This window comes from Limanda limanda, chromosome 8, assembly GCF_963576545.1.
Source record: "Limanda limanda chromosome 8, fLimLim1.1, whole genome shotgun sequence".
Lineage (NCBI taxonomy): Eukaryota > Metazoa > Chordata > Actinopteri > Pleuronectiformes > Pleuronectidae > Limanda > Limanda limanda.
Window position 1 is genome coordinate 17,313,870 of NC_083643.1, and position 17,093 is coordinate 17,330,962.

Genomic DNA, 17,093 nt, shown 5'->3' on the forward strand with positions numbered 1-17,093 from the left:
CAGGACTTCAGAGCTTTCCATTTTCTCCCAGTGCAGACATCACAGGCCACATCTTCAGGTCCATCATAGCAGTGATCAGCAGGAGCAGCTTGGAGTCCAGTCTTCTTCAGCTCCTCCAGTGAATCAGCTAACATGGTGCTTTTCTCCAGGACAGGCCTCGGTGTGAAGGTCTGTCTACACTGAGGGCAGCTATAGCTTCTTCTCTCCTCCTCTTTGTCCCAGTGAGTGTTAATACAGCTCTTACAGTAGCTGTGTCCACAGCCAGTAGTCACCGGATCCTTCAGTAGATCCACACAGATAGAACAGCAGAATCTTTCTCTGTCCAGTTTATTTTCTTGCTGCTCCATTTCAGCTGATGCCAAAGACTGTAGAACAGATTAATTTCCTCTGAACAGAAACAGATTCTGCTCCTCCCCCTCTCCTTCACTTCCTCTTTTTCCCACGTTTCAACACACTATTGAAAAGAGCAACAGTATGGTTTTACCTCTCCTCAGCAGTGTTGTCAAACTGTTTAGTTTAAAGGCAGTTCATAAAAGTTCAAAACCTGTCACCTCCTGTAGCCAGCAGGTGGCGCTGTGATTTTAAGTCATGATTTCTTTGTATATGTCATCAGGTCGCGAGTCTTGTCTTACATGTCTAGTTTCGACTTGATTCGACCAAATATGTCAGAGATACAGAAGCTTGTGTTTTGATGGCATGTAATCAAACTTTGACGCCACGTCATGGTCTCACAGTGTGACGAAAAGTTGAAATTCTAGCAAGTTTAGATTTCCATCTTGTTGTGATGACACTCACCTAAATTTTAAGTTTATCTGATGAAAGCTCTACGACAAGTTCGTCGAAGTAAAAATGGCCACTAAATCCAAAATGGCAGGCTTCCTGTTACGTTTTTCGTAATGGTCCATGAGGCTTTTTTGTATGAATGGTCACGATACACCTGTGTTCAGATTTTGGTGAAGATTGGTCATGTGAAAACCTAGGGGCTGCATTCCAGGTGGCGCTGTTGAGCCATTTTGCTACGCCCATTCCCAAATAATCCAGAATACGTACATTTTCACCACTTTCTAATTTACTGCAAACTTAACTTAACATTTTTTTTTGCCTGAATAATAATAATAATAATCCTTTCAATTTTAATAGGGCCTCTCACCGTTGGTGCTCGGGCCCTAATAATGTTAGTCATCAATATGTATGTTTGTATATATTTTTCTCCTCTTCGTCATCATCATCATCATCATCATCATCATCATCATCATCATCATCATCATCATCATCATCATCATCATCATCATCATCATCATCATCATCATCATCATCATCCTCAATAATAATAATTAGAAAAATAAGAATACATTTTGAATATACAGAAATTCTCAATGTTACAAAGTACATTTGGTTTACAACAAGATAACAATATAAATATTGATATTTAGACAATAAAAAAAGGACATTTTAAATTTAATTTAATTTAATAAATTCCTTAAAAATAATGTCATAATTAGTAAGTGAGAAGTCTTTGAAATACAATCCACACTTAATGGTTTGGTGTTGACCAGATCTCGTCCTTGCATTTTAAGGCCTTTTAAAGCCACCCAGAGTGAGTAGTCAAAAAATCAGGGAGCAAAAGCCAGTTCAAACAGGATTATTCTTTAATAACATTAAAAATCAATAAACAAAAAACCGATATTTCAAATGTTGTTTTATTGCTCATTTTACAGGTTTTTGGGTGGTCATTTTGAGGTCGCTTTGAGTTTAACTCTGCAGGTTTTCACTTTGCTGTTCTCCCACATGTACAAAAGCTTTTTGTTGGGGTAGTAAGACAGCATAGCCAAGATGCCTGTAGCTGGCCTTAAATCAAAACCTGCATCAAAAGCACTCAGTTTCTTCAAATCAAAAGCATAGGCCACTCTTCTGTCCTTATCATCTGTGAAATAAAGCACCCCACATACGATGAAGGCATTTCCTGCTTTAGTTGTGGGGTAGGCAGTGTTGATCAAAGACTCCACAGAAAATGTGTCGGGGTTGAGCTTTGCAACCATTGTGTTATCATCGGTATCTGAAGCAAAAATCACCCACAGTCCATTTTCATCCACAGCAAACTTGAAGTAAGTCTTTGAGTTGCAGAAAAGATAATTTAGGTTGTTGTATCTGCTCTTTGCCACATTCAGAGTGTCCATTCTCCTAGTGTTCAGGTCAAATCTGTAAAATCAAAAATACATGAGTTAAAATACTGAGTATTAACCACATGTGATGTCGTATATCACAACCACATCTACAGACTACTACCCTGCAGCTTTATGACTCCGTCAACAAGAGCACATTCAGTCTATCATATCACTATGACCTTTATCTTTGACTATTGAAATCTAATCAGTTAATGTTTTTGTCCAAGTGGCAACCGATCCAAATTTGAAGAAGTTCCCTAGAGGCAGACTTAAGATATCAAGTTCAAGAGACATTGACCTTTGAACTCCAAAGTCGAATCAGTTTATCTTTGAGTTCACGTAAAGTTTGTTCCAGTCGAAATGATTATACCAGTAATCGGTTTTCCTGATTCATCAAGTTCACAAAAAATTAGCTTTCTGAGATCAAAGCAACATTGATCTTTGACCAGAATAATCGGTAAACAGCCAGTAGAAATATTTCAGCAAGGCAAAGCTACTAAGTCAGGAGACTATTTTATTCTTAAGTATTACATATACACACACACACACACACATACACACACACACACAAACACACACACACACACACACTTACTTTATAAGATTGTTTGTTCCAGCATTGTGAAAGTAAAATGACCCCTTATAAACAACATGGCCACAGCCCTGGTAGAACCTCCTGACATCTGTAGTATGGTTGCTCAAGCTCTGAGAGGAGGAAATGTTCTCATACTCTGCCAAAATTCGACCTGAGGAAGAAAAGTTAACATGTTAAACCCAACAAACATTCACAAAACTCTGAGATAAATGAAGAAAAAAATGATTTCTGTATCCTTCACCTGAAAAGTGATCAGCCAGCCAGTATCGATTGTTGTCGTGCAAAGATACGTCTGACATCCAGGCTCCAAACGTGCTTCTCATTTTGGTGTCTCTCTCCGAACATTTGATACTTTTGATATGGCACTCTTGTGAATAAAAACATGTATTTAAGTATCGCTGAATACACACATGCATAGTTAGATAGTTAGATGATTAGGTCATTTCAATCCATTTTTCTAACCCTTCTTTGTCCATGTCTCACTGTCGGTCACATTGATCTCATTGGCGTTCTGGAGTGGATAAGAAGAGTCTAAAGTGTAAGAGACAAAGCAAAATTCTCTTCCCATCATTCTTTTCAATGACAAGTGACAATTGTAAATCTTTGAGTAAATTAAATCTTGGAAAATAATAACCGTCTAAATGTGCGTAAGTCAATACTGAAAGCGAAGAATAAAGACAGTTTCTTTACTTTCTTACCTCTTTCCATGGGTGTATCGATGATGTTTCCACTGATATTGAAAGGCTCCATCTTTTCAGTAAGTTCAACAGAGAGAGGAGCTATAAAATTGAATGAAACATATAATGTAAATATAACACAAATAGATGTGTACTGTATATAATGTTATATTGCAACTTTAAAACAGAGTGTATCATACTTGTTAATAATTTCAGTGGTGTCCCTGTAACAGTCTCTCTCCTGGTTTCATTAAACCGGTCGTGGCTGTTGTCTTGATGAAATGATTCTGACTCTAGAAGATAAAATAGTGCTGAGATCAACATATGTATTTTTTCATTTTGTTAAAGTTTGGTTTTGAAGTTTCCCTGCAGCTGAAACTTGTTGTTTACCAGGTTCCACTGTTGGGTTTAGTCGTTTCTCAGAGTCATTAACGGGGATGTTGTCAGGTGGACGTGGTGTTGGTGTCACGTTCCCTGTGTTGCTTCCAGTCCAGGAGTCCTGTCTGTAGTCTGGACGAGGTGATACTGACTCTGTAGTAAATAAAACAGGAAGAGGTCAACCATAATTCTGTGTATAAAAACCAGGCTGTATGTGGTCATGCAGTACAGTCATTCAAAACGCTACTATACCAAATCTCCTATTTGTGTCTAGAAGCTAAACATACAAGTGAACACTGGTCAATACCAAACTACACTAAATATGGGAAATGCAGAGAGTTTCTAACCACTTCTCAGTGAAGCATTATTACCACGGCCTTTAAACGCATCGCTATTGTGACCCAAGTCTCCAGAAGTGAGGTCTGTAGAATAAAGTGAGACATAGTAACTGTGTTATTATGATAAAAGCCTCTAATACGAATACAAGAGACAAACATGAAATAATGAACTATTCAACACAAAACACATTGTTTTCCACCTGTTAAAAATGTTACTGGTGCCTCAGTGACATTTCCTGTGATGGTGTCATTCAAGGTGTTGTAATTGATGTCTTGGTGAATTGGTTCAGACTCTAGAGGGTGAAATAGTATTGAGATTAATATGAGTTTTATTTAAATATTGTAAAAGTTAGGTTTTTCTTTAAAATTCCTCTGCAACTCAAACTTATTGTTTACCAGGTTCCATTGTTGGGGTGAGAAGTTTCTTAGCATCAGTAACATTCATGTTGTCAGTTGGATGATGTGTTGTTGATTCTGCACAAACAAAGATCAGAAATTAAAATACCAACGGCAATAAAAACTCTATTATAACACAGTTATAACAATATATGTGTAATAACTGTGTGTAATTGTTAGGAAGTGTATAATTGGACGCTTTTAATCACAAAGTTCACTCACTAGTTTCCGTCCATCCCTCGTTGCCAGTTAAATTCAGCTTGTTGTCTCTTGGGTCTAAAGTGAATGGATGAAAACGGCTAATTAACATTTTCTCATATATGAATATAAACATAAAGTTGTATTCTATAACAAGTGAGAAGCAATCTTTGTTATTGTACAACATAATTAAGTAGTAGTTCAATTCAATGGACTGAAATTAAGATAAAGGTGAATTTTAAACAATATTTCAAATAAGTCAACACTATATCGTATACACTACATACACAGTAGTGTGACGGTTTCTTACCACTTTTCATGGGTGTTTTAATGATGGTTCTACTGTCATTGAAGGCATCACTGTTTTGGTCCTCAGGAAAATGAGCTGTAGTGTGAAAAGAGACATTAAAGTTTGTGTCCTCATGTGGGGTCGGCACATTTCATTTAAATGCAAGCAACGAAAACAGGATGTTTTATAGTTATAGTTAATTTAATCAGCAACACAGGATTCTATTAATAATGTTTTTAATGATTTTGTAATATTCTCTATTTCTATATTATTCAAGATGCATATTCATTCAGTTGTTTTCAAATACTACAAGACTTTCAATATTAACTTTAAATGCATCAAACCATATCTGTGGTCTAATATATATTTAAATATTCACTAGTCAGTACAAGTATGTTGTTTGATGTTTAACTATTTAACTATTAAATAAAAAAAATTGAGCAGAGCAAACTGCTGCTAATGTTTTTGGAAATATCAATACAAGTACAGCTTCATACCATTTTCCATGGGCTCATCAATAATGTTTCTGCTACCATTGACTGCATCTCTGATTTGGTCTGGTCTGGCTGCAAAAAATAAATATTCAATAAAATGTTTTCAAGTTATGGTCTCTCATTTTATGCAGAATACTCAAATCCGTACTTCTAACCTGTCAGTAATTGTGTTGGTATTACAGTAATATTCTCTGTGTTTGAGTCATTCAAGATGTTCTGGCTGTGTTCCTGATAAGATGAAACCGACTCTAGAAAATAAAGACAAAAATGAAATACGGACAAAAATGTTATATTCTATACTCTTACTTGAATTTTGAGGAATTTTGAATACTTGTTATAGTACCATTATAAATTATTTTTATATTGTTCAGATACTTTTAGTTCATTAAGAATCTGAATACTTCTACCACCAGAAATTACTTCAGTGTTTTTACATTAAATTCTCCTCATTTGCTCCCAACATAAATAAAGTAAAAATTATGACATTTTTACATGGACACAAGAACAAAAAGAGAATGGCACAAGAATAGAAAAGAGAGTTTGAAGATCTGACATAACCGATCATAAATATCTAAGATTGTAAATAATAATATAATATAAAATTAACAAACATGCCAAAACATTGTCCTTAGTAAGGATTACAAAAAAGAAAAGGTTTTCCTGTAACTCAAACAATTGCTCACCAGTGTCCTTTTCTATGTTCGTGAACCTCTCTGAGTTAGTGAAGTTAAAGATATCAGCGGCTTCATGAGCAGAACGTGTGGTTGGTAAAACTGAGGAAAGAAAGATTGTCATGGTTTGATGTTCTTGTCACAAATGTGTGTTTCATGAACACGATCCAGTATCAGTATTCCAAACCTGCTAATGTTTCAATTGGCGACTCTGTAACATTCCTCGTGTTGGTTTGAATCCAGGACTCGTGTCTGTTGTCTGGACGAGGAGAAACTGATTCTGTGGAAACTAAAACAGAAAGAGGTCAACTACCGTTTTCTAAATCAAAGTGTGTGGTCATACAGTACAGTCTTAATTCATTGCTGATATTAAGATATCTCAACATTGGGAGTTAAGAGTGTAAATAAATCAATCTGGAATAGGATGAAACAAAACCAGTAAAGCAATCAGTCAGCAACAGTCATTTAAAATATCTGCATTTTGAATCGGTCAATAATGATGATAAATACAGGACATTTGCTTTGACAGTTTCTCACCATTTCTTATTGTTGTAAGACTGATATTTCCACGGGGTTTGAAGACATCACTGTTGTTACCCAGGTCTCCAGAAAGTAGGTATGTAGAATAAAAGGACACATGATATATATAAATATAATATATACAAAGACTAATGTTATAATGCAAAGCCTCCAGTTGTGACACAAGAAACAATCATGGAATATTTGATGATAACAATTTAAATACATATTTCTCACCTGTTGATAATTGTACTGGTGCCTCTGTGACGTCTCCTGTGTTGGTCTCATTCAAGGCGTCTGTGTCGTGGTGCGGATGGAATGATTCTGACTCTAGAAGATAAATTAATGTTGAGTTTAAATTATACTGGTATTGCTTTCACCTCACAAGTCTGTTTGTTTGTGATCACGTTAGAATGTGAGAGACATCTACTGTGGAGGGCTGGGTGAAGTGTTTGAGTCCACTAAACATTTTAGGAGTTGCAGCCAAATCCAATACAATTGAAGTAAATGGTGACCGATTCTTCAGACATAAAAAATAACATAAAATGCCTCCATACCGCTCCTTTGGTTTCGTCCAAGTGTCCGTATAACCCCCGACATTCAAATTCGAATCGTTACGACCTCATTTACACCATGTTTATAGCCTAAATGTCCTCTGTGACCCACGTGCCAATGCAGCTCCAGAGAAGGATAACGGAGGACCTTTAGGCAGTTACTTCAATTGTATTGGATTGTGCTGCAACACTGTTTACCCCTGAAACTCCTAAAGTTTATTGTGGACTCAAACACTTCACCCATCCCCCATCCACCTGCAAAGTGGTTAGTGGATAATGAGTGCATTTTCATTTTTGGGTGAATTATTCCTTTAAGAACTTCGACAGGATGCAAGATGCATGGATGAGGTGTCTATTTAAGATCAAAATGAAGTCCATGTTTTCAGGTGGGTGTGGTCTGACTACATAATAATGTCGTACAGAGTACCACCAATAGGTAGAGATAGTTTCTTTCTGCTGTTTAAACAGTTCCTTACCAGGCTGCATTTTTGTATTGAGTAGTTTCTCAGAGTCGGTAACATTCAAGACGTTTCTGGTATCATCAGGTGGATGTAATGTTGGTGATACTGTAAAAAGAGAGATAAGATTTAAACTGAAGAATTGGTAAAGACTCATATTAAAGAGGAATTTAAGACTTCAGTCACAAAAAAACAAATGATCAAAGTCATGAATTTATATAACGGCTGCATGTTACACTGAATTTTTTCCCACCAGTCGTGTTAATTGTTGTCCTGTTTTCTGTGTCCGTTTGATTCAAGTTGTCTCTGGTCAGGAGAGGAGACGACTCTGAATAGGTAGAGGGAAAGAGATAGATATTAAATGTTTATGTTTTGTTTCAGATTGTTATAATAAGGGATGCCAAGATGCACAAGGAAAGTCAGGGGCTACACCAGTCAATGGTAACAGCAAAGACTTAAAATATTTCTACATTGTTGAAAAGATTATTTATTGAAAAATATTATTACTTCTGGGTGAGTAGTCCTGCAATCAAGAAGCAAAACGTTGTGGATGTTTTAAAGAAAAATTCCAGTGTTTTAGTATTAGACTGTGATCCTGTGGGGTCTCTACAACTTTCATGCTGGGAAACGAAATTCACAGCAAACATCATTTAAAAAATAATTGAATAAACAAAATTTCCAGTAATTCAAATTATTTATATTAAACTCAAATTCGGAAAGGGCTGATCTTTCTCTTGAGGAGAATTAATTTAAACTCTAAAATCCTCAGCACTAAGGACTATTACGACTGGTTACAGTGGATTATTCATACTAACCCAGCCCATTAGGATTGACATGAAAACTTTATATTTCATCATAATTTACTCAAGTATATTATTCATATTTCTGATACTTTTTGCCATATTGCAAATTCAAGGTGACCTCTAGGGTCAACTGTTGTTATGGTGTTTAGCAGGGACGTTGAGACATACTGGTTTAGAGTAGATGTGACATACTTACTCTCCATCTTGTTGGTTTGATGAATCCGTCTGCCGATAGTTTTGTTTCTCACTCTATTAGGATTGCAGGGGGGCCGGTTTGGACCAGGTGGACCAGTTGGACCAGGTGGACCCGGTGGACCCCTTGGACCAGGGGAACCTTCAAATATAAACAAAACACAAGTCAGACATGTAAAACCGACCCCAAAACAAAAATAATGGTCAAATACAAGAACTCTTTACAACAACAACAAACAGAAGAAAAGGAGGAAAGGAATAATGTGGGCTGCTGCGTGAATTTGGGATATTTCGTTCAATTGTGCTGTGACTTTTAAGGGAAATAGTTTTATTATAATTTAAAGCATAGGAATAGAATTGACATCAAACCCAAATATTATCAAAAATAATCGAGGATTCGTCAATAGAGGTTGTTTCAGTTTGTTTATCACACAACGCGATAAAATGTCAAGTATGGTCGTTGTGGTGAGGCCTAGTAAATCAGGTAAAAGCACCAAAAAAATGTAACGTTTTCAGATTAAGTTTTGAGGGAATATTAGATGTCGTGTTCACTGACTTACAGCAATGTCTTCTCTCTGTTAGACACATTATCAATATCAGGTTCAAGTATCATGTCGTCTCTCACCCTCAGTGAGAATGTCGTTGCAGGTTTCGTCTTTCAGTCGAGGAGGCCCATGGTCTCCTTTGGGTCCCGGTTCTCCAACTTTACCAGGGGCTCCTACAGTATATATTGATAGGTTTTTCAGTTCATTTGTTGAAAATAATTAAACAAGAGGATATCCATGTGTTTTTTGCAGGGATTTAAAAAAAGCATTAAACCCCTTTCAAGTGAAAAACACAACTTGAGCAAATCTGTGATGCCTTCAGGGAAGTCAGTAGATGAGTAAAAGACAAACAAATTGCCCACAAAGGGACGTTTGTGTGGAGCGTACGGTTCAAACCACAACAAAACACAGCCTCATTAATGTGTAAACAGCTGTGTGGCAGCTATGAACAGAGTGTATTGAAGACAGAGAGTAGGATGCTCATGTAGTTACACAATGGAGGACTGTTTCAAACTAGACTGGCTTTTGTTTCTGAGTTAATTTCTTTGTTTCCTCTCCACATGGATCGATTATTAGATTTGTGAAAAACCAACACATCTCACCTTTTCTCCCTCGTCTACCCTCCGCACCCGGCTCACCCCGTGGTCCTTGTGAACCAGCTCTACCGGGCAAACCTGAGAGGCAAAAGTACTTTGTCATGATTTCAGCTTAGTTTGTGTCACTTTATTAAACTAACAATCTGCATTCTTACCTGGAGGCCCAGCTGGACCTGGGAAAAAATAAATAAATAATAAAATTACACAAACTAAACACAGCAGAGGCATCCGTATTCAAATACAGTGTTGGGGTGGAAAATAGTTTTGAAATGCACCTATTAAACAAACTCCTCTGGAGCTGCACATGTCCATGAGCGATTTGACCTGAAAAACAGAGACACAACGTAAAATAAGCATCTGCTGTAGGAACACTGACAAACTTTTAAAAAGTTTCCTGTACAACTCAGAGGACGCTTTGCAAAACCACTCATTCACATCCTGACAACTGAAAGTGTTGCATTAATCTGTGTTATTCAATATTCAATGCTAAATATGGAATGTTCCATGTTCACTGAGCTTTGTACATGTATGTGTTGAAAAGCTGTGTCCTGCTGCATCGCCAGTGTTTTTCTCCAATGACCCTAGACAAATTTGTCCTAAGAGAAACAATAAAACTAATCCTAATTTGCACACAGCCTCAAGAGAAAAGATTGCATCCATTTGATTTATACGTTGTAGCTTGTATTATCTTATCTTATATTACGTCACCCAGATCACCAGTTTTTCACCCTGCTGCCCTCTGGAAGGCGCTACAGGTCCTAAAACCTCAAACTAGCTTCTATCTAAATGCCATTAGACAACTTGACAAAGTGCAACAGTATCCCAACTAAGAAACATTATCGTGTGCAATAAAACTGAGTACATATTCGTATTTATATTCATCTGATTTAATAGCTCCGATTTCATTCCATTTATTGTTTGTTTTTATATTTATCTATTAGACTGTGATATGTATATTAGCATGTCACTATCTATACCACTGGAAAACCTTATTTGGTTGTACAATGTGCAATGACACTAAAGACTTTGAATTGAATTGAAGATCTTGCTTAAACAGTTAATCGCTTAATTCAGACAGTCGTTAATTAATGATGATGCAACTACAGTTCTATGTTCTATATTTTTGTCAAATACTTGTGTACAGAGGTGAATGTGTTGTCACTATATTCAGTATGTGTAGAGGGGCTAGCTCTCAGAGTATGTGAGTACAGTTGAGGGGGGGGGGGGGGGGGGAGCAGGTCAATGCAGGCCCCACTGGTCAACAGTATTTATCCAGGAATCACCCTATGGAAAAACCCAGCCCTTGTTAATCGCTGCAACAGACTCCTGGATTCTTTGCATTTCATGAATGTTTCTTATCCCAACAGGGAAAAACTGAGGATATGTCTCTGTTAGAGATGACAGAAACGATTCCTGCCCTGATCCCTCTCGTAATAAAAGCATCAGCACAACATAAATCTTTTTTTTTTCTAAAGTACAGTCAATGAACTTTAATATTCACCATCTCACAAAACTGCCCATATGAAAGCATTTGAGTGTCTTACGGGGACCATGGAGTATGTCATCAGCATCAGCATGTCCTTCTCCTCTTGACTGTGTGTTGATTCCCCCTCCTGGTTCCTCCTTCTGCGTTGGAGCTTCTTCAGCTCTGCAGCCTCATCATGGTCCGTGGACTGGATTCCCTCCTTCAGCCTGCAGCTCTGTGACAGCTCCTGCATCTGGGCGTCCAACCTGACCAGCTCGTCTGACAGCTCCTTCTGCCGAACCAGCAGAAACACTAGACCGGAGGTCAGGATCAGCAGTAGCACACACATCCCCACCAGCAGCACCTTCCATGCCTGAAAAATCGCGCTTTTCTCTGTCATGTCTGTGCCCTGTCGCATGGCCGCAGAGTGATCTGAGCTCTGACAACTCACAGGCACATACAGCTCATATCTGAACACCTGCCAAAAGATGAGACGTCACAGGGAAACTACGCTCGAGCTGCTGGGGCGGCATAAACATGTCGAAATCTGTCTGTAGCTACTGGTGGAATCGCAGCGTTGCACAACAACAAGCATCTGGGAAACAGTTACAGTAAAATGTGTGGCAGCTAATGGACATATTTCCTGCATAATGACTGCTTCTCATCTTTCTATTGCTCTTCGTCTCAATGCTGTCACCAAGACTTTCCACACAAATGACATGGAAGTGGAATAAATAAGTTGTGGACAAAGGGAATATTCATCTGATGTACAAAAGAGCTTTCAGAGCACTTTCGGTAAAAGGCTGTTAGACTGTGCATGTGCATGTCAACATTTCCTTTTCATGAAGGGGGTTTTGGTGGTTTTGAATGATCTAAATATCCATTTCTAAATAAATAGGAAAGTGTAAAATATATTGAATTGGTATCAATGTAACTGTAAAATCCCTTTTTGGTAAAAATTCCTAATTATTCTGGACAACAATGATTGGAGAAAGTAAGTTTTCCTTCCAATTTGAGTTGAAAGCCCCCAAACTAAAGCCCTAAATGTGAGGCCAATATCTTGTCGAACAGAACACCAGCTATTCAGAGGCACTGAGGCTGAAGAAAAGCTCATTATACACACAGATTCTGCACTAACACGTTTTTTCTCATGTCCGTAAGTATGATTTCATACATTGAAGTGAAACAAACTATCACAAGCAATTCTACAGGGAATCCTCAAGACTAAGCTTATGAAAAGATAAAGATTCCTCAGCCCCTTGTCTCCTTGTTCGAGCCGCTGGGTAAATCTCTGCTCTCTTTGTCACAGGTCAGTCTGACCCAGCTAATTAATTTCCCCTTGAAAAAGCTCCACAGCAGATGAATTGGGAGGGAGCGGTTTCTTTTATTCCAAAAGCTAAATGTGAAGTAAGCCCATCTACAAATAACGAAAAATGTGCAAAGGCTTTTGCTTTTCTCCTGAATTAAAAAAAACACCTTTTTGTTCTTGCTGAAGCTTCGAGACGTGAACTGTTATCTGGCCTGTTCCGTGTTGTGCTGTGTAACGCTACTTGTAACCCCCCCGAGGAGGCTGCGTCTCTAAGCAACTGGTGAAGTAGAAGGCTGAAGCGAGGATTTATAAACACTTGAATCCCACTGTGATTTATTTGGTTGGAGAAAGTTGATCATGTTTAAACCTGATCTGTGAGGCAGTGATGTCTCTTCAAACTGCTCTCTAACCTGTCAGGGGAAGCAAAGGACAAGAGAAGTAAGTATCACTGATCATTTCATATTCTATTAGTAAAAAAATTATTATTATACTTACTGCTTTTACTCCATCTAGATCTTTTACTCAATTTGATCAAATTTGATTTTGTGCAATGTGTTAATCAAGAGTTCACTCATCCCTCAGCAATTCATACTTTCTGTTACATCTTTCCTATTTTATCCAGGAGTTTAGTTTCGGGATGTGACTCAGTGTTATTCAGAGAGCACAAGGGGGATATTATTACTTATTATTACTGTAAACTCTTATACAGGATGTTAGATCATTATGTTACATCATTATAACTATGCTATATTTAGAGTCTGTTATATAGTTTCAGACCTTGATACAAACCACTGTGTCCTTCCTTGTTAAGCTTCATGCAGGTGTGTTATGGTTTTAGCTTGTACCAGGGCTTTGTTGTGAATGGTAACTGGCGGACAGAAGCATTACAAGGGATGAAAAGGAAGGTCGTCCACAGATTCAGCTTCTGGTTTTGTGAGCGGTGCTTGTTGAAGGAGACAGACGCTGTATGAGCATCGGTCAAACAGTCTGACGGCTCTCAGGGATGCTGCCGCTGGAGACCCTCACCACCGGCCCCGCGGTGGTGGACACGGTGTCCGGAGTCACCGCTCTTCTGCTTCTTCTTCTCCTGCTGCTGCTCTTTACAGCCTGGAGCCGAAAAAACCCGTCACACATACCAGGTAGGATGAGATTTTTTTCAAAGATTTTTCATTATTGTGTCATGCACATTATGTGGTCGGCCTAAAACCGACGCACGAGACACCTTTATGTATAAAAAGAGCAACAAGAAACAATAGTAGGGGCATCAATAACAACAATTAAAAGATGAATTAAGAAACAAAAGGAGCCAACTTATACATATTTAAATAAAACAACCATTCAATTTTGAACAGACATTTCAAGTAATATAGATTTTTGATCCATATTTTGTAATTCATCGTCCTTCTGTGGATGTACTTAAAAGGAAAACCTTCTCAATGACCCTGTTTTCAGACATGCTTAATTAATAACAGGAAACTATTATGTTTTAATCACCAGCTTTTCTTTTTCTCCCAGGTCCTTCTTTCCTGGCAGGACTCGGCCCTATTCTCTCCTACTCCAGGTTCATGTGGACCGGGATCGGAACGGCGAGCAACTACTACAACAACAAATATGGCAGCATCGTGCGGGTGTGGATCAAAGGCGAGGAGACCCTCATTTTAAGCAGGCGAGTCCGTTTCATATAAAACATCTTTGCACCCACAGTTTATCCAGTGAATCTTGTAAAGAGGTCACATTCTGGCTTCACTCGCAGGTCGTCAGCAGTGTATCACATTATGAGGAGCCCCAACTACACTGCAAGGTTTGGGAGCAAAAAAGGGCTGCAGTGCATCGGGATGGAAGGGAGGGGCATCATTTTCAACAATGATGTCCCACTCTGGAAAAAATTGAGGACGTACTTCTCTAAAGGTGAGTGATCTCTGTAGACTTTTTTTTACAATTTGTTAGTGTCTAATTGAATTGGTATCTTTTCTATTTAATTATGTTTTTATGAATCCAGTAGTACTAGTTTTCTTATCATTCTGTATTTATATAAGATTTTATATAATTGTATAGATAGTACATTCTTTATATTATCCATCATAATTTAAGCACACCAATTTATTTCATTCTTTTTTATTCATTACAACATATTTGATTTCGTTCATTTTAATTACCTTTTTTATAATTTATTAAATAATTAAAAGTTTCTAAAGCTGCCATGTTCCAAAATATAGTATGTCATAAAAATAAATCAAGCTCCTGCAGACTCAAATCTGATAATAGTGGAAACTCCAAACAATTGGAATGATTGTACTTATTTGTTATGTTTGTAAACAGCCCTGACAGGCCCCACCCTCCAGGGCACAGTGGCGATCTGTGTGAGCTCCACTGCCAAACACCTGGACGGCCTGCAGGACATGACTGACTCCTCCGGCCATGTGGACACTCTCAATCTGCTCCGAGCCATAGTGGTGGACATCTCCAACAGGGTTTTCCTCAGGGTGCCGCTCAATGGTCAGCTGCACGTTCAGCATCTGTAAATCATGCACTCAAACTGTCTGCAGTATTTCCTGCCTGTAACTGTTTCCCACTTCTTGCTCCTGACTGATTTTGTATTCATAATAACAGAGAAGGAGTTGCTGACGAAAATCCAAAACTACTTTGAGACCTGGCAGACGGTTCTAATAAAGCCTGATATATTCTTCAAGATTGGATGGCTCTACAATAAGCATAAGAGAGCAGCGTAACGTTCTCACACTCAACAGTGGAAACACAACATTCGTTTTTTGTGATGTCTTCAACCTAAACTGTTTTGCTTTTTTGTGCCACCAGGCAAGAGCTGCAGGATGTGATGGAAAGCCTCCTGGAAATTAAAAGACAGATTATTCATGAAAGTGAGAAGTTGGATGAGGATCTTGACTTTGCAACAGAGCTCATCTTTGCACAGGTCCCACTCTCCCTCTCTCTGCACTAACTGTGTCATGGAGTCACACTTAGTGTTTGCTGTGTCCGGATCACCTTCTTTTCTCTGTGTGCCACAGAACCAAGGTGAGCTCTCGGCAGACAACGTCAGGCAGTGCGTGTTGGAGATGGTGATCGCAGGACCCGACACACTTTCCATCAGCCTCTTCTTCATGCTGATCCTGCTGAAACAAAACCCAGAGGTGGAGCTGAGGATAGTGGAGGAGATGAACACTGTCTCCAGTAAGAGCAGTTGACAAATTTCATCATGCGACGGCTAAAAATTGAATTATTCCATCACTGATGCTTTTTCATTTCCAGATGAAAAAGGGGCTGAAAACATTCACAGTCAAAGCTTGAACGTGCTGGAGAATTTCATCAACGAGTCTTTGAGGTTTCATCCTGTGGTTGATTTCACCATGAGAAAAGCTCTGGAGGATGACATCATCGAAGGCACTAAAATCAGGAAGGGAACCAACATCATTCTCAACATGGGTCTCATGCACAAGACGGAATTCTTCCCCAAACCCAAAGAGTTCAGCCTGTCGAACTTTGATAAAACTGTAAGTTTCTCATCTCTCTCTCTCTCTCATCAACATTATTAACTGTTGCTGCTATCATTAATAACATCTGTACGTCGATAATTATCACTCTTATTGTTTTGATTATAACAACTAGTCTGTCAGAGCGGAAACATGATGGTTACACATCCGTTCCTGGTCTCTCCCCCCCTATCTCTCTCTTCTCTCCCCTCTCCTCTCCATTTGCATCTGTTCACCCAAACCCGTGGAGGTTTTTTCTCTCCACAGTCGCCAGAGTGCTGCTCATTGTTGAAACTGTTGGGTTTCTCTAGGAATTTTAAGGTCTCAACTTTAACATGTAAAGTGCCTCCAGATAATGTTTATTTTGATTTGGCACCATACAAATACAACTGATTTTTTTGAATTGAAGAATATGGGGATCTGAAATAACAAACTAAAACACATTTAAGTCTTTACCTCCTCTGTTTGGCAGGTGCCCAGTCGGTTTTTTCAGCCCTTCGGCTGCGGGCCTCGCTCCTGCGTGGGCAAACGCATCTCCATGGTGATGATGAAGGCCATCCTGATCACCCTGTTGTCTCGGTACACAGTGTGTCCTCGTCATGGCTGCACCCTTAGCAACATCAGGCAGACCAACAACCTGTCACAGCATCCGGTGGACGACGAGCACAGCCTGGCAATGCGCTTCATCCCTCGGACCAGGCATATTGACGACAATAGTGAAGGAGTTAGACCTGCCGAGCTGTGAATGTGCTCTTAAACACCAGTCCTGTGTATTTCTCTATGTTCTTAGATCCTTACATCTGTGAGTCACAGCAGATGTTTGATCTACTTTGATCTAACTGAGACAAATGTCTAAGAAAACATAGATCGGTAGAGGTACAAAGTTATAAATACTTTTATTTTTCATTGAAAATGTGTTTTTTATAATTTGCGTATGCTTTAAGGTACGATAATCAGATAAATACT

At 38.6% G+C, this 17,093-nt stretch overlaps 2 protein-coding genes across 2 annotated transcripts; one reads left to right on the top strand and one right to left on the bottom strand.

Moving 5' to 3' along the window:
- Window positions 1–1,730: 1,730 nt before the first annotated feature.
- Window positions 1,731–11,751, bottom strand: LOC133009698 (gliomedin-like). The gene is made up of 13 exons (XM_061077235.1): window positions 11,413–11,751; window positions 10,144–10,192; window positions 10,024–10,041; window positions 9,353–9,445; window positions 8,732–8,869; window positions 6,958–7,050; window positions 6,214–6,303; window positions 5,058–5,132; window positions 3,828–3,968; window positions 3,223–3,291; window positions 3,002–3,127; window positions 2,761–2,911; window positions 1,731–2,199 (listed from the first exon to the last, which is right to left on the bottom strand). The coding sequence occupies exons 1-13, from the start codon at window positions 11,749–11,751 to the stop codon at window positions 1,731–1,733; spliced, it is 1,851 nt and encodes a 616-aa protein (XP_060933218.1).
- Window positions 11,752–13,642: 1,891 nt separating this feature from the next.
- Window positions 13,643–16,872, top strand: LOC133008682 (aromatase). The gene is made up of 9 exons (XM_061075943.1): window positions 13,643–13,781; window positions 14,158–14,308; window positions 14,396–14,550; window positions 14,962–15,138; window positions 15,253–15,367; window positions 15,457–15,571; window positions 15,666–15,828; window positions 15,907–16,148; window positions 16,600–16,872. The coding sequence occupies exons 1-9, from the start codon at window positions 13,646–13,648 to the stop codon at window positions 16,870–16,872; spliced, it is 1,527 nt and encodes a 508-aa protein (XP_060931926.1). The 5' UTR covers window positions 13,643–13,645.
- Window positions 16,873–17,093: the final 221 nt, after the last annotated feature.